The sequence below is a fragment of the Pan troglodytes genome, chromosome 1, assembly GCF_028858775.2.
Source record: "Pan troglodytes isolate AG18354 chromosome 1, NHGRI_mPanTro3-v2.0_pri, whole genome shotgun sequence".
Classification (NCBI taxonomy): domain Eukaryota; kingdom Metazoa; phylum Chordata; class Mammalia; order Primates; family Hominidae; genus Pan; species Pan troglodytes.
Window position 1 is genome coordinate 65,832,286 of NC_072398.2, and position 27,296 is coordinate 65,859,581.

At 44.5% G+C, this 27,296-nt stretch overlaps 1 protein-coding gene and 1 long non-coding RNA gene across 3 annotated transcripts in view; one reads left to right on the top strand and one right to left on the bottom strand.

The window, feature by feature from the left end:
- The window catches only part of NMNAT2 (nicotinamide nucleotide adenylyltransferase 2), a 180,972-nt gene extending 155,075 nt beyond the window's left edge, over window positions 1-25,897 (top strand). For both annotated transcript variants that reach the window (XM_001162779.8, XM_054656592.2), the window contains exons 9-11: window positions 14,012-14,113; window positions 14,246-14,313; window positions 22,528-25,897. In XM_001162779.8, the coding sequence (XP_001162779.2) occupies window positions 14,012-14,113; window positions 14,246-14,313; window positions 22,528-22,630 (273 nt within the window). In that variant the 3' untranslated portion in view covers window positions 22,631-25,897. The remainder of the gene's footprint in view (window positions 1-14,011; window positions 14,114-14,245; window positions 14,314-22,527) is intronic.
- Window positions 16,343-22,657, bottom strand: LOC129135678 (uncharacterized). Its single transcript, XR_008536672.2, has 2 exons — window positions 22,568-22,657; window positions 16,343-16,589 (listed from the first exon to the last, which is right to left on the bottom strand). It is a non-coding gene; the product is annotated as an uncharacterized LOC129135678 (long non-coding RNA).
- Window positions 25,898-27,296: the final 1,399 nt, after the last annotated feature.

Sequence of the window (27,296 nt, forward strand, 5' to 3'; positions counted from 1 at the left end):
AAATCAAATTAACATTCCACTCCAAATCCCTATCCCACAGGGATGGTGGTAATTTTAGTCTCAGCCATTATTAAGTAGCAGACCTGAAAGTCTCTTGCACACCCCGAACATGAGGACAGGACTTCAATCTCAGTTCACCATGGTCACCACAGACATCTTCCCTGTCCAAGCCTTTGTGGTCCCTTGAAGTCAAAGGTGCCCTGCTCCACACCCACCTGGGGCAGGAACTCCTGGCTGAGTCTGGAGGCCTCGTGCTGGGCCCCATTGTGATCACCAGGCCCGTTCTCCTCTGAGGTTTTGCCCCTAGTGTGCTGCCCAGGAGAGAGGAGGAGTGGGCTCCACAGACCTCTAGCCTCTTCCTATTGTAGGGAAAGTTGGTGGGAGGGCAGCAGAACCTCTTCTTTGTTCTTTCTATCCCCAAGTCATCTTCCCTATTTTCTCTCCCCGCTTCAGGACATCTAATGAAATGTCTTTTTTTTCTTTTTTTTTTTTTTTAGAGACAAGGTCTCACTATGTTGCCCAGGCTGGTCTCGAACTCCTGAGCCCAAATGATCCTCCCACCTCCGCCTCCCAAAGTGCTAGGATTACAAACCTGAGCCACTGCACTAGGTTCAAAATTTCTTCAGTGAGTTTAAAGGCATTGACTTCAGGCCAGGCATGGTGACTCACGCCTGTAATCCCAGCACTTTGGGAGGCTGAGGCAGGTGGATCACCTGAGGTCAAGAGTTCAAGACCACCCTGGGCAACATGGTGAAACCCCATCTCTACTAAAAATACAAAAAATTAGCTGGGCATGGTGGCGGGCACCTGTAATCCCAGCTACTTGGGAGGCTAAGACAGGAGAATCGCTTGAACCCGGGAGGCAGAGGTTGCAGTGAGCAGAGATCACGCCATTGCACTCCAGCCTGGGTGACAGAGCAAGATTCTGTCTAAATAAATAAACAAATAACAAATAAATAAATAAATAAAATAAAGTTATTGACTTCAGAGCATTCTGGTTTTGTCCTGCAAATTCCTCCTGTAAAAGATCTGGCTGTCTGCTAGAAATAGAGCTGGACAGCCAGGCGCAGTGGCTCACACCTGTAATCCCAGTGCTTTGGGAGTCTGAAGTGGGTGGATCACTTGAGGTCAGGAGTTTGAGACAAGCCTGGCCAACATGGTAAAACCCCATCTCTACTAAAAGTACAAAAATCACCCAGGCGTGGTGGTGCATGCCTGTAATCCCAGCTACTCCGGTGGCTGAGGCAGGGGAATTGCATGAACCCAGGAGATGGAGGTTGCAGTGAGCCAAGATTGTGCCACTGCACTCTAGCCTGGGTGACAAGACTCCAAAAAGCAAAAAAGCAAGAAAGAAGGGAGGGAGGGAGGAAGGGAAGGAAGGAAGGGAGGGAGGGAGGGAGGGAGGGGAAAGAAAGGAAAGAGAGAGAAAGAGAGAGAGGAAGAAAGAAAGAAAGAGGAAGGAAGGAAGGGAGGGAAAAAAGAAAGAGAAAGAGAGAGAGGAAGAAAGAAAGAAAGAGGAAGGAAGGAAGGGAGGGAAAAAAGAAAGAAAAAGAAAGAAAGAAAGAGAAAGAAAGAAAAATAGAGCTGGCAGAGGAGGGTGTAGGCAGCACAAAACTACTTAGCACCTCAGTGAATTAGTCCACTGCCCTTATTTGGGGAAGGTTGGATCTCAAGGTCTGGAAAAGGAACATCTTTCAGGAGTGGATACAGAATGAGCCCTGCTTATTGTACTATCAAGTCCTACCATCTGGGGTTTGCCTGGAAATGCCCGTTTTAGGAATTTCAGTTCCTAACCATGAGACTCCTGGAAGCGAGATATGTGAGACCTGCTTCTGTTTCAGGTTTCATTCGTTTGCCCATTCATTCATCCCTTTCTCAGAGCACATTTCTCTTTATTATCGGGTGCCCCGAGTGATACTTGTTGACCACAGACTTTGCTTGGAGACCATGAGGCCAAAACCCTGAAATCTGCTGTTAAAAGAATAACTTCAGCTGAATTACATTTAAAAGAGTTTAATTGAGCAATGAACAATTCACGAATCAGGCGGCGTCCCATGCCAGAGTAGGCTCTCAGACTCCAGTGCAGCCATGTGGTAGAAGTTTTATGGACAGAAAAAGGAAGGTGATGTACAGAAAATGGAAGTGAAGTACAGAAACAGTCTTATTTGAACACAGTTCGAACAGCTGGCTACATTGATTGACCAAAACTTGGTAATTGGCAGAAATGTAAGCTAAAGCCTATTTACACCTCCACTTGTTATAGTTCACCATGTACACAGAGAAATCTTTAGGCCGAACTTAAAATATGCAGGGAGGCAGCTTTAGGCTAAACTTGATTTAACACTGCCCATGACTGGGGACAGAAGGGCAGGAGGGAGGTCAAAGCTTTTTCTTGGAAATATCCTAGGCCCCGGCCCCGCACTCCAGCCTCTCATATCTTCTCCAAATATCTTCAGAAACAAGGCAGGAGGGATGCCACTGGTTCAAATGGGTCTGGGGAGAAAGCTTGAAGGGGCTGTGGAGCAGCCCGGCCTCCAGCCAGGCTGGAACCGGCTGAGACCATCTGTTGGACAGCAGGACTGACAAGGCCTCCTCCAGCACCAACACACACTCTCTACTGAGTCAGTTTTGCTCTTTCTTTCACTTTGGATTCTTGAACCAAAGCTCTCCATCCAGAAATCTAATTATGTGACTAATGGGATGACCCCATCCCCACCCCAAACACATCCCTTGTGGCATTTCCCATTAGGCACAAAGATCCATTAGCCCACAGCAAATTCTGACCTTCTCTGACCAGTGACACACCCTTCCCCTTACATTCCATGGAGAAAAAATTCCATACATAGTCATCGAGTTTCTCCCAAGTGTAATAGAACAGAGCTGCTGTATGGGAAATCAAGATCCAGACTTCTGGACCAGCCTCGGAGATCAGAACCCAGCTCCTGCCACCCCACTCCATTCCTGAGTTCTTTGTTAGAGAACTAGTCTCTCCCAGGAGACCTGCTCCTTTGCTTTGCTGCATCCTGACACCAGCATCAGTGCAGGCATCCAGGCATGGATCAGGGACTGTGGGAAGCCAAGGCCAAAGGCTACAGGGTCAACCATGGACAGATTTGTGAAGCAGAAGGCATTTGCACTCACTCCTCTCCCCAAAACAAAACCCGTTGTGCAGGGATCCGATGCTGCCAGCCGCTTTGTCCATCACTGTGCCCAGCAGGCAAATTAATTCTGATTCAAGGCCAGGTGCGGTGGCTCATGCTTGCAATCCCAGCATTTTGGGAAGCTGAGGCAGGTGGATCACCTAAGGTCAGGAGTTCAAAACCAGCATGGCCAACATGGTGAAACCCCATCTCTACTACAAATACAAAAATTACCTAGGCATGGTGGCAGGCTCCTGTAATCCCAGCTACTCAGGAGGCTGAGGCAGGAGAATTGCTTGAACCCGGGAGGTGCAGGTTGCAGGGAGCCAAGAGAGCGCCACTGCACTCCAACCTGGGTGACAAGAGTGAAACACCATCTCAAAAAAAAAAAAAAAAAAGAAAGAAAGAAAAAAAGAAAAAAGAAAAAAATAATTCTGATTCAAGCATTCCTTTCTTCAATCAATCTTTCAACAAATGCTTATTAAGTGCCCAGGATAAACGTAGCATGTATTTATCCTTGAGGCACTTGCAGTCTAAAAGTATCTTACTTTTCATTATAATATTTCTTTATACTATATTAACTATAACATGTGAAAAGTTTAGAAGAGTTCCTGAACCTAGTAAACATTCCATAAATGTTGGCCGTTATTCACTTATTTTAAAATATTTATTGAGCACCCAGCCATGTGAGAAAACAAAGTAGACAAAGTACCTGACCGTGCACTTTGCTTTCTGTGGGAGGGGGTGGCCCTTGAGCTGGGCTTTGAATTGTGAGCAGGACTGGGTTAAGTAAGTGGAAAGAGAAGAGCTTTTTAAGGAGGGAAGAGGATATAAAAGATTCAGTAGGGGGAACAAGACCTTTGGGGAGATGGTTCTGGTTGGTTGAAATAGGTGGATCCTGGTATTTATTTGGGAAGGTATTAACTTTTGAGCAAGCAGCAAAATCATTAAGTTTAATGATTACATGTATTAGCTGCTCTCAAGAGTATTTGCATTGCAAATGAGCAAGAGTCAATATTTAACCCAAAAGAGTAAAAACTTGGGGATGGAACATCAGCCACCAGAGATGGCCACTGAGGGAATTGTTTTATCTTTTTTTCTTTTTGCACTCCTCAAAGCCCAGCATTCCACAGGCTGGTTCTAATTGGCTGTATCCTACATTTTTCCAGCCAACCAGCCATGGGCTAACTGCTTCCTACATCCATCAGCTATGGGAAAACAACCAAAGAAAATAAACAGAGGAAGAGCCTCGGGCATTAGCCACTCCAGAAGAAATCCCAGGGCCCCAGGATAAATGGAACAAAGACAAACATTTGGCTATTCAGGCTCAGATGGTTTTTATCAGACAGTCCAGCTCCAGCCAGGAAGCCTGATGGACTCTTACACCCCAGGGATTAGGCCCCCACACTGATACGACTGATACCAAACGATACCAAATTACAGTCTCAGGGGAAGGAGGCTCAGCTCCTGCCAATGGGGGATTCTGGCTGTTCTCATGTGAAAGGCACTGTTGGTTTGGTTTCCAGGCTGTTGACTTGAGTCTGGAATCCCCTGCCTTCCCACACCCCCAGTTAAGTTGGCAGTGGGAGTGGGGATGATTTCATCTGGGAAGCCCCTCTTAAGAACGGTTCTCTCTCTTTTTTTTTTTTTTTCATTAAGAGGGCCATCCTGGAAATGCATTTCCACCTGCTGGACTCTGACCTTACTGGTTTCCTCCCAGCCTTTCCTCCAGTGAGTGGCAGGGGCTAGAGCAAGGGTGGAGGATCCTTTACTGAAATGGAGGGAGCATGTTTCAGAAGCTGCTCATGTACTGCATGGCTTTTGTCACAAGTTCTCTCTTTGCATCTTTTTAAAGTCATCCAGAAGTATACTAAAATTATAATACTCTAAGGGTGATGCAGAGTACCCCAGCCTCCCAAGTAGCTTGGTAAGCTGGGGGAAAAAATAAGGTAGAATGTATTTTCAACTAGAAATACTTCTTTAACCAAAAAAGTTTCAAGGCCGGGTGCAGTGGCTCACTACTGTAATCCCAGAACTTTGGGAGGCCGAGACGGGTGGATCACGAGGTCAGGAGATCGAGACCATCCTGGCTAACACAGTGAAACCCCGTCTCTACTAAAACTACAAAAAAAAAATAGCCGGGCGTGGTTGCGGGTGCCTGTAGTCCCAGCTACTCGGGAGGCTGAGGCAGGAGAATGGCGTGAACCCAGGAGGCAGAGCTTGCAGTGAGCTGAGATGGCGCCACTGCACTCCAGCCTGGGCTACAGAGCGAGACTCTGTCTCAAATAAATAAAAAAGTTTCAAGTCACTACAATATGAGTCTTAAAAATGGATCTAGAAGAGGTGTGATGTGGAGGAAAGAGTCTTTAAGGCAGACCATGGTGGATTCCATTCACTCGTTAGCTGTGCAACTTGGACAGGTTATTAAATCTCACTGAGTCTTGGTTTCCCCACCTATGAAATAAGAGCTGAGGCACATATCTCAGAAGACAGTTGTCATAAGGATTAAATGCGATAAGCCCCTAGTACTGTGCATGGCACATAGCAGGCACCTTAATCAATGTTTCTTCCCCTCCTTCCCAATGGGCCCATGTGCATCCCTGACTATCCTTATCCAGAGAAGAAACACAAATGGGCTGCAGTCACTGTTGTACTGTACCTGAGAAGAGAACACTGTTTGGGAGGGAAACGCAGGCTTCAGAACGCTGATCTCAGGATGGCCCTGCAGAGGATCTTGCCAGTTAAGCCTGCCAGGGCAAATCCACATACATTGGATCCTGTTGCCGATGGAAGTTTCAAGCCCTGTGTTTAAAATACTCTAATGGCATTTCTTTGCAATTGGAATGAAACCCTGTCTTCATCATGACCTGGTCCTTGTCTACTTTTCCAACCGCAGTGTGTCCTAGTCCCGCCTAGTTTGTTTAAACAGTTTTCCCCACCTCAGGGTCTTTGTACTAGCTGTGGCCTCATTGGGAATCCTCTTCTCCTAGATATCCCTGTGCCCATCCCTTCGTATCACGTAGGTTTCAACATAAAGGTCATTTTGTTTTATAATAAATATTGTACTTAACTCTATTTGATGTTTTCTTTTTATTTATTTATTTTTCAGAGACAGGGTCACACTCTATCACCCAGGCTAGAGTGCAGTGGCGTGATCATAGCTCATTGCAGCCTTGAACTGCTAGACTCAAGCAATCATCCTGGGGTCAAGCGATCCTCTTGCCTCATCCTCACAAGTAGCTGGGACTCAGGCACGTGCCAACACACTCAGCTAATTTAAAATAAAATTTGTTTTTGTAGAGATGAGGTCTTACCACCATGTTGCCCAGGCTGGTCTGGAACTCCTGGCCTCAAGTGATCCTCCCACCTTGGCCTCTTAACGTGCTGGGATTACAGGTGTGAGACATCACACCTTGCCATGATGTTTTCTTATTTATATATTTATTTGTTTATGATCTCTCCTTACTTGAAGGTAAGCCCTTTGAGTACAGGAAACCTGCCTGTCTTATTTGCCAATACCAGAACAGTGCCCAGTTCACCATATACATGCTCAATAAAAGTTTGTTGAGTGAAAGGGTGCTTGAGAACAACTTGGTTGGAGGAGTTCAGCTCATAAGACAGTTTGCCTCCCCCATGGGATATGGCCCAAACTTTTGCCAGTTACCCATAACATATTAGTCACTGTAAGATATTAGCCACCCGGTAGTAACCTACTCGTATCTTCACAGCAGTAGATACAATTGAAAATAATCATTTGTTTAATGTCTCACACTAGAGAGTGATCTGTCCAAGAGATGAAGCCATATCTGCCTTGCTCAACCCTGCATCCCTAGTGTCTAGGAAAGTGCCTGGCTAAGACCACAAGTCATCCACCCACTCAAAGCATCCCTTTAAATCCAGCAGGGCAGGGCAAGAGGCTGAAATTCAGCCTCTTGGAGGGATGATGCAAACTCTACGTTCCTTCCAAGAGCTCTGCTGCCTGGATCATGAGTGTTTTCTCTTTCAAGGCCAAGTTGCTTCCTGCCTCAACATGTCTCATATCCTTCCCTCAGATTCCCCACATCTGGGGAAGCAGAGTCTACCCCCTCCCACATCCTCTCCCCATCCCTATCCCTACCTCCCCTGGGGAGCCTTTGACCAGAAGATGAAAAGATATGATCAAAGCTGTGCCTGTGAGCAGGAAGTAGAAGCAGGATAAATGTCACAGACCCCCACCTCTGAGGCTCGACATATGCCAGTGCTAAACTGAGGGCCACTGTACGCTGCAGGGGGAGAAGATTGTGTCCTGATCCTGCCCACAGTGTGGGGTCACACTGGCCACCATCACGAATGAGATTTACCAATCAGGACAGTTCTACCGCATTGGCCACTCGCCCACCCCACCTCTCCACCCCCAAGGGCAAGACCCATAGAGAGCTCTTCATGAAGACAGGAGGTGCTGGTCCCCTTGAGCAGAAAAAGAGTTCAGTTCCAGAGGCCTGGGCACACTCCTGCAGGCGGCATAGGAAGGGGATCTGAGTGCCCTATGCTTCCTGGGGTCAGATGTCTGCCCTTACACCCCCCAACTCCCCAGGGCACAGGAGGAATGTCCTTATTCTTGCTGGACTTCTCAGAGGTGCTGAGGTACCTGTCCCACAAGTATCTCATTTTGACCCCACCCTAAACAAGCCAGAATATTAGCAGCTTAGGTAATTGTCCATGTGATTTAAAGCAACAATTCCCAAAGGTGGGCGCACATCAGAAGGATTAGGGAGCTTTGTTAAGAGAGAGGCTGCAGCCCCTTGACACATGCTATATCAAAATTTCTCAGGTGAGGTCTGGGGAATATGTTTGTTGTTGTTGTTTATTTTATTTTATTTTTCACAAATAATACTTTTTATTTGTCACCCTTAAAAGTCTGAATTTTAACAGAGTCTTGGTCCAGTGGCTTTTATCCACCAGCTTGTTCAACTTTAGCCCCTGTCTCTCCCCCAGCGGTTTTTCCAGAGCCACTACCTTCACCACATCCTCTCCCCATCCCTATCCCACGATGTTAATGAAAACATCGCGGACAGGACAGATTGGCAAGCCTTTTCTGTTTTCCAATGCTGTCTGGGATCAATTTATTGACCACTTCTTTCAAATCATTTGTCTACAACAACTCCTCTGCCCCCTACCCCGTCATGATTACCATCATCTTATCCTAGATTTGGCAGACCTGTTGGTGCTGAGCCTAAGAGGTCTTCCATATCCGATTGTTGCCTCTTTTTAGTAAAACCAACGCAGAATAGATGAAGCAAATAGCCATTGGTAGTCTTCACATCAGCCTGAGCTTCAATCATGGTCTGCCATTTTTTTTGACCATAGAACGCATTTTGTCATGGGTAAGATCCAGGCCATGGAAGTGAGTCAGGCAGTTTTTGCCCTGGAGATCTTCAGTAATTAGCTTGAATTTTCTAAATGCAACTTCAGCCTTCTGCAGATTAGCAAGACTCACTTCAAATGCACAACCCTTGAGGCTATCACAACCCCATGCAATTTTGGTTTCTTGCATCCTTGGGACTGGTGTTTTTCCGTTATTTCTTATATGGAACATATAGCTGGTGTTTTTACATCATACCAGTCTTATAAAACGAATCAAGCACTCTCTTCTTGGCTCCCTTTTTGCCACCTTTTGTAAAGCGACTATTCTTGCCAACCACCTTAGTGCTGCTTAGAGAACCAAAAGGGTGAAAGTGCAACTCTGGTGAGAATTTAGGCTTAAGGGGTGGGAGCGCACAAGGGATGCAGGTTTAATTAGGGTGGCCAGACAGGACCTCACCAAGAAGGTGACATTTAAGTGAAAGATTTTGAGCCAAGGAGCAACATAATTTGGCTTATATTTTAACATAATCAGTCCGGCTATTGGGAATAGACTAAAAAAGGCAAGCAAATAACAGGGAGACCAGAGCAATCCAAATGAGAGATGACAGAGGTGAACTAGTTTACTAGTTCTGCAAACTTGGTGGCTTAGGATAACACATATGTATTCTCTTACAGTCCCAGAAGTCAGAAGTCTGAAATAGGTTTTATTGGGCCCAAACCAAGTTGTTGGCAAGGCCAACAACTCCAGAGAATCTAGGGGAAAATTGGTTTCCTTGACTTTTCCAGCTTCTAGAGCTGCATTTGTCGCATTCATTGGTTAATGGTCCCTTCCTCCAACTTCAAGCTCCACAGTGGAGCATCTTCAAATCTCTTTCTGCTCCATCTTCCCATTATCTTCTCTCTTCTGGGTCCAATCTCCCTCTGCCTCTTGTAAGGGTACTTGTTACTGCATTTAGGGCCTGCCCAGATAAACCAGGATAATCTCAAGATCCTTAGTTTAATCATATCTGCAGAGTCTCTTTTGCCATATTCACAGGTTCCAGAGATTAGAACCTGGATATCTTTCGGGTTCATTATTCGGCCTAACAGAAGAGGCTTGGACCAGTATAGAAAGGACAGACATGATGAGAAATGAGCAGATTCTTGGATTTGTTTTGATGGTAGAGTCCACTGGACTAACTTATAGACTGAATGTGGGATATAAGAGAAAGAGAGGAATCAAGGAAAATACCAAAGCTTTGTGTCTGAGCAATTATAAGAAGAGAATTTCTGCCGGGCATGGTGGCTCACACCTGTAATCCCAGCACTTTGGGAGGCCGAGGGAGGTGGATCATGAGGTCAGGAGTTTGAGACCAGCCTAACCAACATGGTGAAACCCTGTATCTACTAAAAATACACAAATTAGCTGGGCATGGTGGCGCATGCCTGTAATCCCAGCTACTTAGGAGACTGAGGCAGGAGAATCACTTGAACCCAGGAGGTGGAGGTTGCAGTGAGCCAAGATTGCGCCACTGCACTCCAGCCTGGGCAACAGTGAGACTCTGTCTCAAAAAAAAAAAAAAAGAAGAAGAAGAAGAAGAGAATTTCTATTTATGGAAAAGGTTATAGGAAAACCATTTCTTTGAGGGGAGTGGATGGTTTAACTATTTGTTTATGTTAGCAGGTCCAGGAGCTCATGGACATATTAAGTTTGAGATGCCCTATCCAAGTGGGCATATTGAGAAGGCAGCTGATATATGAGCCTCCAGTTAGGAGAGAAGTTAATGCTGGAAACATTAATTTGGAAGCCTTTAGTGTGCTTTTAAAACTTCAAAATTGAATGAAATCATGAAGGGTGTGAGTGTGAATAGAAAAGAAAAAACGTCCAGGGACTGAGGCTTGGAGGAGTCCAGTGGCTCAAGGTCAGATAGAAAAGGAGGAATTAGCACGGGGGCCCAAAAAGGAGTAGCCAGCAGCCAGAGAGGTAGGGCAACCAGGAGAGGGTAGTGTCCTGAGGCCTGGTGAAGGCTGGCAATGGGGGCTTGAGGTGGGAAGGACAGCTAAGCTCTTGGAGGGAGATGGGTACTCGTTGGACTGAGGGCACATCTCACCAACTCTAGCACCTAGTACCTTCCCTTCCCGAACACACACACACATGCACACACGCAAATACCGTCCACCATGAGCATTGTTTCTAAGCAGCACAGCTCATTGAGCAAGGCGTGCTTTGGGAGCAAGGGACCCAGATTTTCTCCCATAATTCTCCAAACAGGTGCTACAAAAACAGTGTCTGGCCAAAGGAGCAGAGAGTATCTGCAGTCTCTGGCCTGAACCCCTGCCATGATGCCCTAAAGCTGTAGATCTTGTCTCATAGATCCTGTCTCCCTCGACCCATCTGTGATTCCCAGGGACAAGTCTGTCACTGTTTTTGGAAAAGGAAAACATCTTAAGCAGTAAGGCCTCCATCTGCTTGCCACCCACTGAACAGCCTGGCACAGTTATTCATTGGGTGCTCAGATCATTAGGTACTGAGTGGAGAGCAGCAGCTGCACTGATGTCACCCACAGGGCGATTCCCCCATGAGGACTGCTATTCTGAGCCATTATTTTCATGGTTTAAATTAGAATGCTCACTTTATATAGACCCATTATTACAAACATCATATATGAAACATTCATCAAGTTTACAGAATCAATTTGAAGGCAGATCCTACATTATGCAATCTACACTAGGTTATCTTGAAACATCTACATAACCACACAACTTAGGAATCCCCATGGATACCAGCTTGGATAGATTCTTTCTTCTCTCCTGTCCTCCTTTCTTTTTCTCTCCTTTCCTCTGCTCTTCTCCTCCCTTCTCTTTTCTATCTCTTTCTCTGCCAATTTCCCCGGAGCTTTAATTCAGTACTTAGACCACTGGTTCGCCAACTTTGTTGCATATTGATATTATCTGGGGAATTTAAAGAAATACTGCTGCCTGAGTCCCAGCCCCAGAGATTCTGGGGTTTTTTTTGTTTGTTTGTTTTTGTTTTTGAGACAGAGTCTCGCTCTGTCACCCAGGCTGGAGTGCAGTGGCGCGATCTCAGCTCACTGCAAGCTCCGCCCCTCAGGTTCACACCATTCTCCGGCCTCAGCCTCCCAAGTAGCTGGGACTACAGGCACCTGCCACCACGCCCGGCTAATTTTTTTTGTATTTTTAGTAGAAACAGGGTTTCACCGTGGTCTCGATCTCCTGACGTCGTGATCCGCCCGCCTTGGCCTCCCAAAGTGCTGGGATTACAGGTGTGAGCCACTGCGCCCGGCCCGAGATTCTGGTTTAATTGATCTTAGGTGTGAGCGGGGCTTTGGAACTGTTTAAAGCCCCTCAGGTGATTCTAATGTGCAGCCAAGTTTGAGAACCAGTATCTAAGTAGTGAGTCCCAGTGCAGTATCCTAAATGCCACGGCAGAAGGAGCTGGCTCTAACTCCCTGCCCTGACTCTCCTTACCATTTCTGGTTTATAAGACAAGAGATTTGGTGTCAGTTTACCTGATCTGAACACCACCAATAGATGCAGTGTGTTGTGCAATGCTCTGTATCTTCCAGATTACATGATCCAATGGGGGCTCTAATATTCTACACCTAGCTTTTTAACTTCTCTTACAACATTCCTCCTAAGACACCTTCAGCCAACTTTTTATTTCAGCGACATCAGAGCTCCAGCTGCAAGTTTAGGTCCAGTTGTAAGCAGTAGGAGAAGCAGGGTAAAGGTGGACAGAAATATTCAGAATGTGCACACACAAACACACACACAAAACCAGTAAATCAGGCTTAGAAATGGAATTCTGCTGGTATAGAAATCCTCTGGAGAGAAGGGGCCACTGTGCCCCAGTATATTTGTTTTTGTGCCACTTGTTTAGAGAATTATGGGAAAAAACCTGGGTTCCTTGCCCTCAAAGCAGGTCTTGCTCAGTGAACTGTGCTGCTTAAAAGCCACCTACCTCCTCCCCCCTTCCCCCATCTGGGATCCGTAATTGGCAAGATCTAAACAGTAATATGCCCAGGGTAGACCCAGGAGTATTAAATGCCATAACTTTCAGGCTCTTTCAAAATAAAAATTAGCACAAATTTCCAGAAAGCAACTTGGTGATATGTCTCAAAAGCTTGAATTATGTACAGTTTATATCCTTTTATCCAATTATATCATTTCTTGTCCTAAGAAAATAATCAGAGATGTGATAAAAGATTTTTGTATAAAGATCTTCATTAAAGTGTTATGTATAATTGCCAAAAATCAGAAGTAACTGTACACATAGTGTAAAATATACAGATTATTAAAGGTTATGTTTTCAAATAATTTTTAACAATGTAAGAAAATGCTCAAAATATAATGCTAATGAAAAAAGGTAGGTAAAATGACTAATTTTATAATTTAATCCAATTGTGGATATATACACCTATTTGCAGAGAGAAAAAACTACAGATATACACTAGACCATTCACAGTCACTATCTGGATTGTGTGATTGTGATTGATTTCTTTTTTTTTTTTTTTTTCTGGATTCTCTAAGCTTGCATTACATCTACAGTCAGAAAATAAAAATGTTATTTCTTTTAAACAAAAAGAAGGTTTTGGCTAGTTGCAATGGCTCACACCTGTAATTTCAACACTTTGGGAGGCTGAGGTGGGATGATCACTTGGGTCCCAGAGTTTGAGACCAGCCTGGGCAACATAGCAAGAGACCATCTCTTCAAAAAAATAATTTAAAAAATTAGCCAGGTATGGTAGTATGTACCTGTACCTGTGGTCTCAGCTATTTGGGAGGCTGAGGTGGGAAGATTGCTTGAGACCAGGAGGTTGAGGCTACAGTGAGCCATGATCTTGCCACTGCACTCCAGCCTGGGTGACAGACTGAGACCATGCCTCAAAAAAAGAAAAAAAAAAAAAGTTTCATTTCTCACATGGCACTGAGCTTCTATCAAAGGCTGATCTCTGAAGTGACCCTAATCATCATCATCATCTCCCTATCACAGCCTGGGTGCCCAGTGATGCATTCCAAGAACTTCTAGTTCTAGCTCTTAGCTACCCCTTGAGTCCCACAGAAGTTTTTATGAGGGTGAGCCAGAAGAGCATTTAGTCCCTCTTATGACGTCCATCTGAGGGCTCAAATGTGCTTGCTGAACAGAGGGATCTGTTTCACTCCAGAGGGTGTTTACCAGGTAAGGACGCGATGTCATTCATGTGATTCTGCAGCATTGTGAACTTAACGGGAGCCTCAGGAATTGGAGAGATCTTGCCCAGACATATAAGAGTTCACTGATTCCTTAAGTCTAGGGTATTTATTAAGCGACTTCTGTGACCAGTCAATGCTTTCACTTATTCTATTAACACTGTTAAGGGTTGTTCCTTGAAGGAGCTGGCTGATGGGGCTGAGAAGAAGGCCGGTTTGGGACTAAAGCTTGGGGCTCCATGTGGAAGAATGGAAGCGGATTCTGCCATGCTAAGTAGTTGCTTGGTAGGAGTTTGGGATCAGGGTTTCACCAAAGGGCCCTCTCTCTGTTTCTTTAGATGGAGGTGATTGTTGGTGACTTTGGGATTGTGGTGGTGCCCCGGGATGCAGCCGACACAGACCGAATCATGAATCACTCCTCAATACTCCGCAAATACAAAGTGAGTCCTCCATCCTGCTAGCGCATCTGTGTTATGGCCCTTCTCTGAGAGTCCTGGCAGCTGGAGGAGTGAGAGAGCAAAAGGAGTTTAGTGGGAGGGACTGGCAACTGACTCTCTCTGCTCTGTCCTCAGAACAACATCATGGTGGTGAAGGATGACGTCAACCATCCCATGTCTGTTGTCAGCTCAACCAAGAGCAGGTATGTTTGACAAATGGCCAGAGAGACTTTAGTCAAACTGTCTTATAAGTCTCCACATAAATTTCCTCCATCAAAGATGACCCTAAAATTCAGGCAGACATCTGCTGCCCTGGTGTTTAGCTTCCTGTTTGGACCTCATTTGTTCACAGCCATTTTACCTTTTTTTTTTTTTTTTTGAGACAGCGTCTCACTCTTGTTGCCCAGGCTGGAGTTCAATGGTGCAATCTCAGCTCACTGCAACCCCCGCCTCTTGGGTTCAAGCAATTCTCCTACCTCTGCCTCCCGAGTAGCTGGGATTATAGGCACATGCTACCACGCCCAGCTAATTTTTGTATTTTTAGTAGAGATGGGGATTTCACCATGTTGGCCAGGCTGGTCTCGAACTCCTGACCTCAAGTGATCCGCCCACCTCGGCCTCCCAAAGTGCTGAGAATACAGGTGTGAGCCACTGTGCCCGGCCCCAGCCATTTACTTTTAAAAGGGAGGACAGTCCATTAGCTAGTCTTAGCTGCTTTAAGGGGAGAACAGGGTGTTTTCAGTTGTGGACTCTAGTTGGAGGTACTTATGGAATAATATTTGACAAGGGTACAGGCTAAGCTGCCAAAACAAAAAACATTCCAATATTCAGAATTTTAAATGTTAGATGTTTAGTTCCCTCTTACTGAAGTCAAAGATGGAATCTATGGCCTCATCCATATGAAGCTTCCATCTCTGGGTGCACAGCTGCTGCAACAGTGGCTCTTCTCAGCCAGTGGAAAAAGGCAAAGTGAAGCCCATGGCAAGAAGCTTTGTCTTTAAGGTGACCCAGAGTTGCGCATACCACTTCCCTTTGCATCACACTGGCTCAAGGGTGGAGGACGGCTGGGAAATAGACTTTGTAGCTAGGCAGCCACATGCCCAGATAAAACTCAGGATGCTCTATTACTAACCCAAAGAAGGAAAGAATGGGTATTAGGGGCCAGTTACCAGTTTCTACCACAAACCCAAAGTGGAAATGTTGAGTGGAATGGTGAAATACACGGAATATAGAGGCTTAGAAGTGTAAAACTGAAAGCCACGAACACGTAAGTGTCAGTTAAAATTCTAGATGTGGACAGGCCGGGCGCAGCGGCTCACACCTGTAATCCCAGCACTTTGGGAGGCCGAGGCAGGCGGATCACGAGGTCAGGAGATCGAGACCATCCTGGCTAACACGGTGAAACCCCGTCTCCACTAAAAATACAAAAAATCAGCCGGGCGTGGTGGCAGCCGCCTGTAGTCCCAGCTACTCGGGAGACTGAGGCAGGAGAATTGCTTGAACCCGGGAGGCAGAGCTTGCAGTAAGCCGAGATAGCGCCACTGCACTCCAGCCTGGGTGACAGAGTGAGACTCCGTCACACACACAAAAAAAATTATAGGTGTGGACAAGCTCACAGAAAGAGTCAAGAAGAGAAGACTATGGGGAACATTGCAAACATTTTAGCATTTAATAGAAAGTTAAAAGGCAGTTAGAAACCACTGGACCACCGGCAGTGGTGGCCCAGAAGCCAAGGTGAGAGAGGGGACAAAGATGGAGAGCATTGCCATCTGTGTCACATCTTTCAGAGAAATCAAATGAGACCAGGACTTTAAAAAGTAATTGCCTTCTTCCCTGGAAGGCAATTACAGAGACACTCACAAGGGTAACATCCACTGTGAGGTGAGGGCAGAAGCAATGGGCAATAAGCGGAGAGGGGCAGGATGTGGTTCCAAACATGGCTGCACATTAGAGTCGCCATGCAGAGTTACACAACAGTACAAATTCCTGTGTCCTGCCCAGTCCCACTGAGTCAGAATATATGGGGGGTGGGCTTAGGAATCTGCTTCAGAGCCACAGGTATACACACTTTTTCAAAAAGCTTAACTATGTGAGGAGGCACTTAGGGACCTAGCTTGCAAGGTCAGGGTGTAACCACCCAAGGGGTTCACCTTGCTCGCTGCCTAGACGGAGCAGATTCATCAAGACAGGGGAATTGCAATAGAGAAAGAGTAATTCACGCAGAGCCGGCTGTGCGGGAGACCAGAGTTTTATTGTTATCAAATCAGTCTCCCTGAGCATTTCGGGAGCAGAGTTTTTAAGGAAAACTTCATGGGTTGGGGAAGCCAGTGAGCCAGGAATGCTGATTGGTCAGAGATGAAATCACAGGGAGTCGAAGCTGTCTTCTTGCACTGAGTCAGTTCCTAGGTGGGGGGCCGCAAATTCAAATAAGCCAGTTTATTGATCTGGGTGGTGCCAGCTGGTCCATCAAGTGCAGGGTCTACAAAATATTGCAAACACTGATCTTAGGAGCAGTTTAGGGAGGGCCAGATCTTGTAGCCTTCAGCTGCATGACTCCTAAACCGTAATTTCTAACCTTGTGGCTAATGTTAGTCCTACAAAGTCAATCTAGTCCCTAGGCAAGAAGGAGGTCTGCTTTGGGAAAGGGCTGTTGTCCTCTTTTTTAAACTATAAACTAAGTTTCTCCCAAACTATAAACTATAAACTAAGTTTCTCCTGAAGTTAGTTCAGCCTACACCAGGAACAAGGACAGCTTGGAGGTTAGAAGCAAGATGGAGTCGGTTAAGTTAGCTCTCTTTCACTGCCTCAGTCGTAATTTTGCAAAGGTGGTTTCAAGGGCAGTGCATGCATTGAAAGGCAGTGAGCTGGTCTCCAGTGAGATCTCACAGGCAGGGCTCAGATGCCTTTTAGAATCTACGTATGTGGAGGAGTATATGAATTTTTACAAATAGTTCGTTTGGGTCTGACACCTAGACTATTGTGTTAGGAGAGAACAGGAAGTAGGCAGACCAAGGCTGGAAAAAAACTGTGCAGAAGCCAAAATGTGTCACTGGAGTCCTTTATACCTGTTGGTGCCTCTCCTCCATGGGCTCCTGTAGGAAGGAAAAGATGCAGTGAATCCCAAAAATCCCTGGAAGAGAATTCATACTCTTGAGGCCAGCATGCAGAGGAACCCAAAAGGATAAACTAAGGATAGTTCTAAGAGGAAAGCTTCTAACAATAATTGCTCCCATTAAAACAGAAGAAAGACCCCAAATAAATTGCCTAGCATTATGCCTTAAGGAACTAGAAAAAGAAGAACAAACTAAACCCAAAGGAAGGAAATAATAAAGATTAGAGCAAAACTAAATAGAGAATAGAAAAACCATAGAAAAAATTAATAAAATGAAGAGTTGGTTTTTTGAAAAAAATAAACAAAATTGACAAACCTTTATCTAGACTGAAAAAAAGACTCAAATATATAAAATCAGAAATGAAAGTGTAGACATTATAACAGATGTCTCAGAAATAAGATGGATCATAAGGAATTATTATGAACAATTATATGCAAACAAATTTGGTAACCTAGAGGACAGGGATAAATTCCTTTAAAAAGATAATCTGGCAAGATTGAATCAGGAATAGCCTGAACAGACCAATAACAAATAGAATGAAGTAGTAATTAAAAACTTCCCAACAAAGAAAAGCCCAGGACCAGATGACTTCAGAGCTGAATTCTACCAAATTTTCAAAGAATAATTAATACCAATACTTCTTTTTTTAGACAGAGTCTCACTCTGTCGCCCAGGCTGGAGTGCAATAGCATGATCTTGGCTCACTGCAACCTCTGCATCCCAGGTTCAAGTGATTCTCCTGCCTCAGCCTCCCAAGTAGCTGGGATTACAGGTGCCTGCCACCACACCCAGCTAATTTTTGTATTTTTGGTAGAGACAGGGTTTCACTATGTTGGCCAGGCTGGTCTTGAACTCCTGAGCTTGTGATCCACCCACCTCGGCCTCCAAAAGTGCTGGTATTACAGGCATGAACCACTACGCCTGGCCTATACATTTTAAACTCTTCAAAGAAATACAGCTGGAAGGAATACCTCCTAGCACATTCTACGAGGCCAGCATCGCCTTTGATACCTAAGCCAGATAAAGACACCAAAGAGGCCAGGCACAGTGGCTCATGCCTGTAATCCTAGCACTTTGGGAGGCCAAGGCAGATGGATCACTTGAGGTCAGGAGTTCAAGATGAGTCTGGCTAATATGGTTAAACCCCATCTCTACTAAAAATACAAAAATTATCCAGGCATGGTGGCACGTGACTGTAATCCCAGCTACTTGGTAGGCTGAGGCAGAAGAATCACTTGAACCCAGAAGGCAGAGGTTGCAGTGAACTGAGATCATGCGCTGCTGCACTCCAGCCTGGGCAACAGAAAAAAAAAGACACCACAAGAAAAGAAAACTGTAGGCCAATATTTCTGATGAGCATTGATGTAAAAGTCCTCAATAAAACATTAGCAAACTGAATTCAACAACACAACATGAAGCTTATACATGATGATCAAGTAGGATTTATCCCTGGCACACAAGGCTGGTTTAACATATGCAAATCAGTCAATGTGATACATCACATAAATAGACTGAAAGATAAAACCACATGACCATATCAATTGATGCAGATAAAGCATTGGACAAAGTTCAACATCCTTTCTTGATAAAGATTCTTAACAGTTTAAATATAGAAGGAAAGTTGCTCAACATAACGAAGGCCATTTTTTAATTTTTTTAATTTTTTTAATATTTTTTTTGAGATGGAGTCTCGTTCTGTCACCCAGGCTGGAGTGCAGTGGCACAATCTCTGCTCACTGCAACCTCCACCTCCTGGGTTCACGTGATTCTCCTGCCTCAGCCTCCTAAGTAGCTGGGATTACAGGCACACACCACCATGCCCGGCTAATTTTTTATGTATTTTTGGTAGAGACAGGGTTTCACTATGTTGGCCAGACTGGGCTCGAACACCTGACCTCGTGATCTGCCTGCCTCAGCCTCCCAAAGTGCTGGGATTACAGGCGTGAGCCACCACTCCCGGCAAGGCAATTTATTTTATTTTTTTTAAAAAACCCACAGCTAACATTATAATCAATGGGGAGAAAATGAAAGCTTTTCCTCTAAGACCTGATATAAAGCAAGAATGCCCACTATTCCCACTTCCATTCAGCAAAGTACTGAAAGTACTATCAATAGCAGTTAGACAGCCAGGCACGGTGGCTCACACCTATAATCCCAGCACTTTGGGAGGTGGAGGCAGGTGGATCACTTGAGGTTAGGAGTTAGAGACCAGTCTGGCCAACGTGGTGAAACCCTCTCTCTAACAGAAATACAAAAATTAGCTGGGCATTGTGGCTTCTGCCTGTAATCCGAGCTACTCGGGAGGCTGAGGCAGGAGAATCGCTTGAACCCAGGAGGCTGAGGTTGCAGTGAGTCAAGATCACACCATTGCATGCCTGCCTGGGTGACAGAGTGAGACTCTGTCTGAAAAAAAAAAAAAAAAACCCTTAGGAATAAATTTAACAAGGGAAGTGAAAAATCTGTACACTGGAGTATATATAAAACATGGACAAAAGAAATTGAAGACAACACAAATAAATGAAAAGTATTTCATGCTCATGGATCAGAAAAGTTAATATTGCTAAAATGTCTGTGCTACCTAAAGAAATATAAAGATTTAATGAAATACCTATCAAAATCCCAATGGCAGCATTCATACTTCACAGAAATAGAAAAATCAACCCTAAAATGTGCTCAGAACTGCAAAAGACCCTGAATAGCCAAAGCAATTATGAGAAAAAAAAGTTGGAGGCATCACACTTCTTCATTTAAAATTATATTACAAAGCTGTAGTAATCAAAACAGTATGGTACTGGCATAAAAGCAGACACATAGAGCAGTGGAACCGAATAGTGAGCCCAGAAATAAATTCAAACATATATGGTCAACTGATTTTTGACAAAGGTACCAAAAAAGCACAATAAAGAGAGCACAGTCTCTTCAATAGATGGTGCTGGAAAAACTGGATTTCTACAGGCAAAAGAATGAAATTGGACCTTATCTTACACCAGTCACAAAAATCATCTCAAAATGGATAAAGGACCTAAGTGTAAGATCTGAAACAGTAAACAAAAACAGAAGAAAACATAGAGGGAAATCTTGACATTGGTCTTGGCAATTATGTCTTGGATGCCACACTGAAAGCACAGGCTACAAAAGCAAATAAATAAATAAATAAATGGGACTTCAAACTAAAAAGCTTCTGTACAGCAAAGGAAACAACCAACAAAATGAAAAGGCAACCTAGGGATTGAGAAAAAATATTTTCAAATCATATATCAGATAGGGATTAATATCCAAGATTTTTAAAGAACTTACACAACTCAAAATAGCAAGAAAACATACTACTCAACTAAAAACTGGGCAAAGGGGCACAGTGTGATGGCTCATACCTATAATCCCAGCATGCTGGGAGGCTGAGGTGGAAAGATTGCCTGAGGCCAGGAGTTCCAGACATAGTGAGACCCTGTCTCCATCCTTACCCCTTCCCACCAAAAAAAAATTAGCCAGGCATGGTAGCATGTGCCTGAAGTCTTAGCTGCTTGAGAGGCTGAGGCAGGAGGATTGCTTGAGCCCAGGAGTTTGAGGCTCCAGTGAGCCATGACTCACTACTGCACTCCAGCCTGGGCAACAGAGTGAGACCCTGTCTCTCTCAAAAAGCAAACAAACAAACAAACAAACAAAACACCAGAAGATTTGAGTAGACATCTCTCCAGAGATGACATAAAAATTGCTAACAGGTGCATAAAAAGATGCGCAACATCACTAATCACCAGGGAAACAAAAATTAAAGGCATTATGAGATTCTACCTCACACCTATTAGAATAGCTATTATCAAAAAGACAAGAGATAACAAATGTTGATGAGGGTGTGGAGAAAGGGAACCCTTGTACACTGTTGGTGGGAATGTAAATTGGTACAACCGTTATAGAAAACAGAATAGAGGTTCCTAAAGAGATTAAAAATGGAACTGTCATATGACCCAGCAATCCCTCTTCTGGGTATATACCCAAAGAAAATGAAATCACCACCTTGTAAAGGTATCTGCATTTCTAAGTTCACTGCAGCATTATTCACAGTAGCCAAGATGTGGAAACAACCTAGACGTCCATCAATGGATGAATAGATAAAGAAAATGTGTTCTTACACACACACACACACACACACACACAGAAGTGGAACATTATTCGACTTAAAAAAGGAGATCCTACCACTTGCCACAACTTGGCTAGACCTGGAAGACGTTCTGCCAAGTGACATAAGCCAGACACAGAAATAAAAATATTGCATGATTTCACTTATATGTGGAATCTTAAATACACAGATAGAGAATAAAACAATGATTACCAGGGTCAAGTGTGGAGGGCTGAAAGTGGGGAGATATAGATCAAAGGATACAAAGCAGCAAATATGTAGGAATATATATGGAATCTTAAACATACAGATAGAGAATAAAACATGATTACCAGGGTCAAGTGTGGAGGGCAGAAAGTGGTGAGATACAGGTCAAAGGATACAAAGTAGCAAATATGTAGGACAAACAAGTTGAAAGATCTAATGTGTGACATGAGGATGACAGCTAATAATAGTGTATTATATTTAGGGTTTTTGCTAAATTAGTAGATTATAGCTATTCTCGCCACAAGAAGAACAAATACATATCTGAGTGAGATGATGGATATATGAATATTAATTTGTTCCACTACAGTAACCATTAAACTATATTATATAAATAATATAATATTAACACTTATATAAATAATATAATATTAACACTATTATATAAATAATATAATATAGTATAATATATAAATTATAAAATATATAATAAATATGTAATATAACATAGATAATATACTATATTATATGATGATAATATATGTGTATCTTACAACATCAGATTGTATGACTTAAATATACACAATACAATTTATTTGAGAAAAAAGAATAGTGAATACATTAGATGCCCACTGTGTGTCTGGCACTCTTCTAAGTGCTTTGCATAATGACTCATTTAATCCTTTGAATAACTAAATGAGAGGGGCCCAGATATTACCCTCATTTTACAGGAAAAGACTGAAGAACAGAGGGGCTTAAATAACTTTCCCAAGGCCTCTCACCTAGGAAGTGGCAGAACCACGATGAATGATGTCACCAAGGTGGGGAAGGAGTTGTGGAGGCAAGAGGGCTTTTCCTAATACAGAACTATTTACTCAACCTGAGAAAAGGCTACAAATGGGGTGCTGGGGAGACAGGGGCATGCCAGTCCTCCTGACTTGCTTTGGGTGTGGATGTCCATCTGATTGTCATCTCTTCTTGTGCAGGCTGGCCCTGCAGCATGGGGACGGCCATGTTGTGGATTACCTGTCCCAGCCGGTCATCGACTACATCCTCAAAAGCCAGCTGTACATCAATGCCTCCGGCTAGCAGCTACACAGTGCTCGGCTCCACTCTCCCCTCGTCCTCCGGCAACACAATGGCCCCTCCATCTTTGTCAGCCCCCTGTTTCTCTCCTGCCTCTCTGTTTCTCCATCTCCTCGTCTTGACTGTTTTCCCTACTTGCTGACTTAACCCCCCATAGTGTGGGGGACCTGCAGAGAACCATGGCATTCCCTATTCCACAGTCATCTTTGGACAGACTTTCCTCTAGTCTCCGGGTTGGGGGTGGGTGAGGGAATGGGGTGGGAGTCGGGGGAAGTGCAGTCCTTGGAGATGTACTGGTGTCCGTCTCCCAGCATGCTCTAGAGAGGCAGCTCTGGTGCCCATCCTCCCAGCATGCTCTGGGGAGGCGGCTCTGGTGCCCATCCTCCCAGCATGCTCTAGAGAGGCGGCTCTGGTGCCCCTCCTCCCAGCATGCTCTGGGGAGGCGGCTCTGGCTCTCGCCTTCCCAGCATGCCCTTTACTACAAAGGGCTATTTTTCTTTTCTTTTATTTATTTATTTTTCTTTGTTCACTCCCTGTAGAACTTGGATGAAATCAGTGTCCATGGTTCTTTATGTTTGTAGTCTTGATGTGCTCCTGTGGTATTACTTCCCCTCTGATAGGACATTGTAGCCAGCCTCAGCACTCAGTGAGTTCATCAGGGCCACACCCAGTAGAGAAGGCCAAGCAACCTCCACTTCTTCAGCACCACACACACGCACACACACACACACACGCACACATGCGTGTGCACCCACGCACGCACATACACACACACATATAGCAGTAGCAGCAGCAGCAGCAGCAGCAACCTTTGATCAGGAGTGAGATTTTCGGGTTCTGAAACCTGGGACACGAGTCTGGGAATAGTCGGTTTTCTCAGAATAATTTGAATCTGTTTTCTTAGTTTCAAATGACCATTTCCCTGATGCTCTGAGCTTATGATCACACAGAGCCAGTCCATCCTCATTTCCTGGTGGCATCTGTTCATTTACTTATGTGGACTGTAGCTGATGGCACAGTGCGGGTTCCCTACCAGCCAGGGGTTTCCAAGGGACCTTTGGAGGCCATGCTTAGACACATTCCTGTACCTGAGAACAACCACATAGGCAGGACCAGATCCACATCGTGCAGTCGTGTCATAAAAAAACAAAACAAAACAAAAAAACGCTAGGAGTCCACTCAACCCTGGAGGTCTTTGCTAATTGGAATTATGTATTGTCTGTTGGGCTGGGAAATGTCTCTTTCATATTGTAAGTCCAGGATGAACTAGGAGAAAGCAATTTGTTGCCCTGATGATAACTGATGATTTTCACCCTCTCTAGCTGAGGTAACTCAGACAGTGCATGAGGTCAGTTTCTTCTTGAGAAGCAGTGCCTTGGTCTTGTTTCTGTGGTTGGTTCTAGCCCCTGCAGAGCCTGGGAGCTGCAGGAACTGTCTGAGAAAATCTCCCTAATAGGGGAGTGGGTTCCCAGAAGGGAGATCTGGGAGGGGTCAGGAGCCACTAAGTTGTTTCACTCCTTTTTTCTCTAATTTTCTACCTTCCTCTCTGTTCCTGCAGACAGTTCTGCCAGCTTTGCTTCTGGTTACTAGGGTCTCATGCGTGTCCTGCTTGGAGAGCCATAAGGAAATTGCTGTCTTGTGCTTTGTGTCTCTCATCCAGTCTCTGGCTCTTGGGATTCTGGTCTTTGAGAAATAGTCCCTGAGTATTAGGATACTTTTATCAAAATCTAGTACAAGCTACGGCCAGAAGGGGCCAGGTGGGACCTGAAAGCAAAGACAATGTTCTTTACCACACGTTTCACATCTGCAACATCCTTCAATTGTGGGAAAAGGAACTTGATTTAACAGAAGAACATGGTAGAGCAGCATCCAGAAAGTCTGTTATTCCTCTTGGATTTTTTGAAATAATCTTCAGAGGAAGGAAGGAAAATCCTATTTTGGGGTATCAGTGTTTGACTAGGGATCATGAAATAATAAACTGAAAAAAACTTTAGAGTTCAGTTGATCCAACACTTTCCTTTAAAAGTTGAGGGAGCAGAGGCCCATGGGATTAAATGGCTGGTCCAGGTCAGCCAGCAGGTGTAGGGCCTGACAAGAAGATATTGTTTCCCTGACCCCTAGGCCGTCACACCACACCCTCCATTTCCTCATGTTGCTGACCAGGTGCCCATATGATTTCTACACTTCCCAAGCCTTACCCTGGCATCTTTCTTTTAAATTATATCTGTCCCAGGTGCTCTCCACACATAGGATGGTAATGCCAGTCCCAGGGGAGGGTGTGATAGTAAGGAAGGCCACTGTTAGGTTTCCTTTAGAAATAAAGAGATCTCAGCAGCTTGGAAGAAATCCCAGAAGCGGACTCCATCAATCCAAGAAAGAGTTGCTTTGTGGAAGGTGAAGGAAGACCCACAGAGTGCTCAGGATGATGCTATTGCTGGAGAGCGAAAGATGGAACAGCCTTGTCCAGGCAGAACAGTCATAAGCCAGGAAATGAAACAAAGGAAAACAGGTGCCTGAATTTCCTGGGGAAACATGGCTTGTTTAAGGACTTGGAGTTATGGATGGAATTTATGGGACCCACGTGAGCAGACCTGAGGAAGGCTCGATTTCTTTTGTTTCTTGGTCCACTCTGTCACTCTGCTCTGGTCAAGCCCCATTTGGTCTACAGCCCATGAGAAGGAATGAGGCTGATTCTGCACCCTCAGCATGCAGTCCGAAAGCATGTGGGAGTGGGGAGGGAAAGTGAGATGAATTAAGACAAAGAACAGGTGCCATAGAAGTAGATTTCTAGGAATGAAGTGGGGCAGATCTTATCTTTGTGGATTACAGGCACTGTACTAAAAACAGGTTTCCTATTTAATATAAGAAGAAAGTGAATCTTCTTTTGGATAGAATCATCCATTCCCATCGCCGCACCCCCTACCCCCCCCCCCCCCACACACACACGCCCTACTCTTCATTTGCTAGGGGAAGGTCACAGCACAACTAAATCCAGGACAGGACATTGTGACCATGACCCAGCCACAGTCAATACCAGAAAGATGATTCAGAGTCTGAAGTGGTGCCCCAGGTGCCAACAGGATAACCTCTACCCCCCGACTTTGTCTCTGGGGTCCTGTTCCTTCCTGCAAAGCCCAATCCAAGACTGGCATGGCTCAGAGGTTGTGAGAAAGGCATGGACTGGAACAATCATGTCCAGAGGGGTCTGGAGCTTTGTTTCCTGTCCACCAGCAAAAAATGTCTCTCCCATTTTTCTGAAAGTGGCTGATGTAAGAACAGGCAGAAGGAAAACCCTTTTTGTCAATAACTCTGTCCTTAAGGAATGGTCCTCTGGGAGGGCTGTGCTGCTAGTGGGTACCTCAGTCACACACCCCCAACCCCAGGCAGCCTCTAGAGCCTTCTTGCTTTCATTTTCCTTGAATGTACATAGGAACAAGGGGGAAAGTCTCTTACTGAAGTGCCTGAAACCCAAAGCTAGAGCTTCTAGAGACGCCGTTCTTCCTGTCTCAGCTTGGCCAGCCTTTCAACAATGTTCTCTAGTTTCAAGCTCCAGCTTCTCAGAAAGAATTAAAGAACTTGCTGTTCAAATTAAGTAGAAAGTGAGACTCAATAATAACTGAACTACAGCAAAAGGCAGAGAATTACAGGGAGAAAAAACTTGTACTTACCAGCCCAATTCTACTCTCCTCAAACTGACACACACACACGCACACACACACACACACACACATACACACACTCTTTTAGGGGACTAAGAGAGAGAAGCATGTTATTACATTTTACTCATCCAAACAGTAACGCAAAAATAAAACGGCAGAATATGAAAAGCTCAGGATCTCTCCCAAGGCTACCTACTGCAGGAGGGCCAACAGGTGAGATGGGAAGAATGGAAACAGGGACCGATTTTGTAGCTCATACAATTAGGACACCTTAGGAATAGCATTGTAGTAATGGTGATGAATATGCTCTGCCAAATTCATCCAGTCTGCACCATCTTATAGCTGCCCAGCACACTCGACTGTTCATGTGGTCTCTTTGTAGTGTGAGTTTGGAGTGTCCTATTAGCCTGTTCTGGTTAGGAATGAGTTAACGGCTCTTTCCCTCAACCTTAGTCTAGTCCCAGGGCTGAGGATTCAGCTGGATCCACATGGTCTTGAGGGTTGGCATGAGGAGGGGGAAGCTTTTTTGAATCGCTTTTTGATCACATAATCTGCCATTTTAAGAGTAAGATTTGCTTTATGGAAATCAATTCATTAATAAAAAATGATATTCAAGTTGCAATACCATTTCACAGTGAAATATTTTGAGTACAATTTTGTTGCTAGAATAGTCATGGGCAAGAGTTTTATGCAAAATGTTTCAATTATGTTAATAAATAAGACAATGCTACAAGAGTCTTGTGTCTTGGTCAAGAACTTTCTCTGTGAGTTGCAGCATTAATCACTTTTTCTTCATGATTTTACTTGACAGGAGACAACAGTTGTAAAAATGTACTTAGAACAAGCAGTTTCCTGCCTGGTTCAGCTGATGCCACTTGTGTTATATAAAAGTATGTACAGCCACATCCAAGGATGATAAAGGGAAGAATAATTAGCAAATTTGTAAATTGTGCCTCCGTTTTCTTAGTTTTGAAACATTAAATCTTACATCTTGACTAATTTGCATAGTC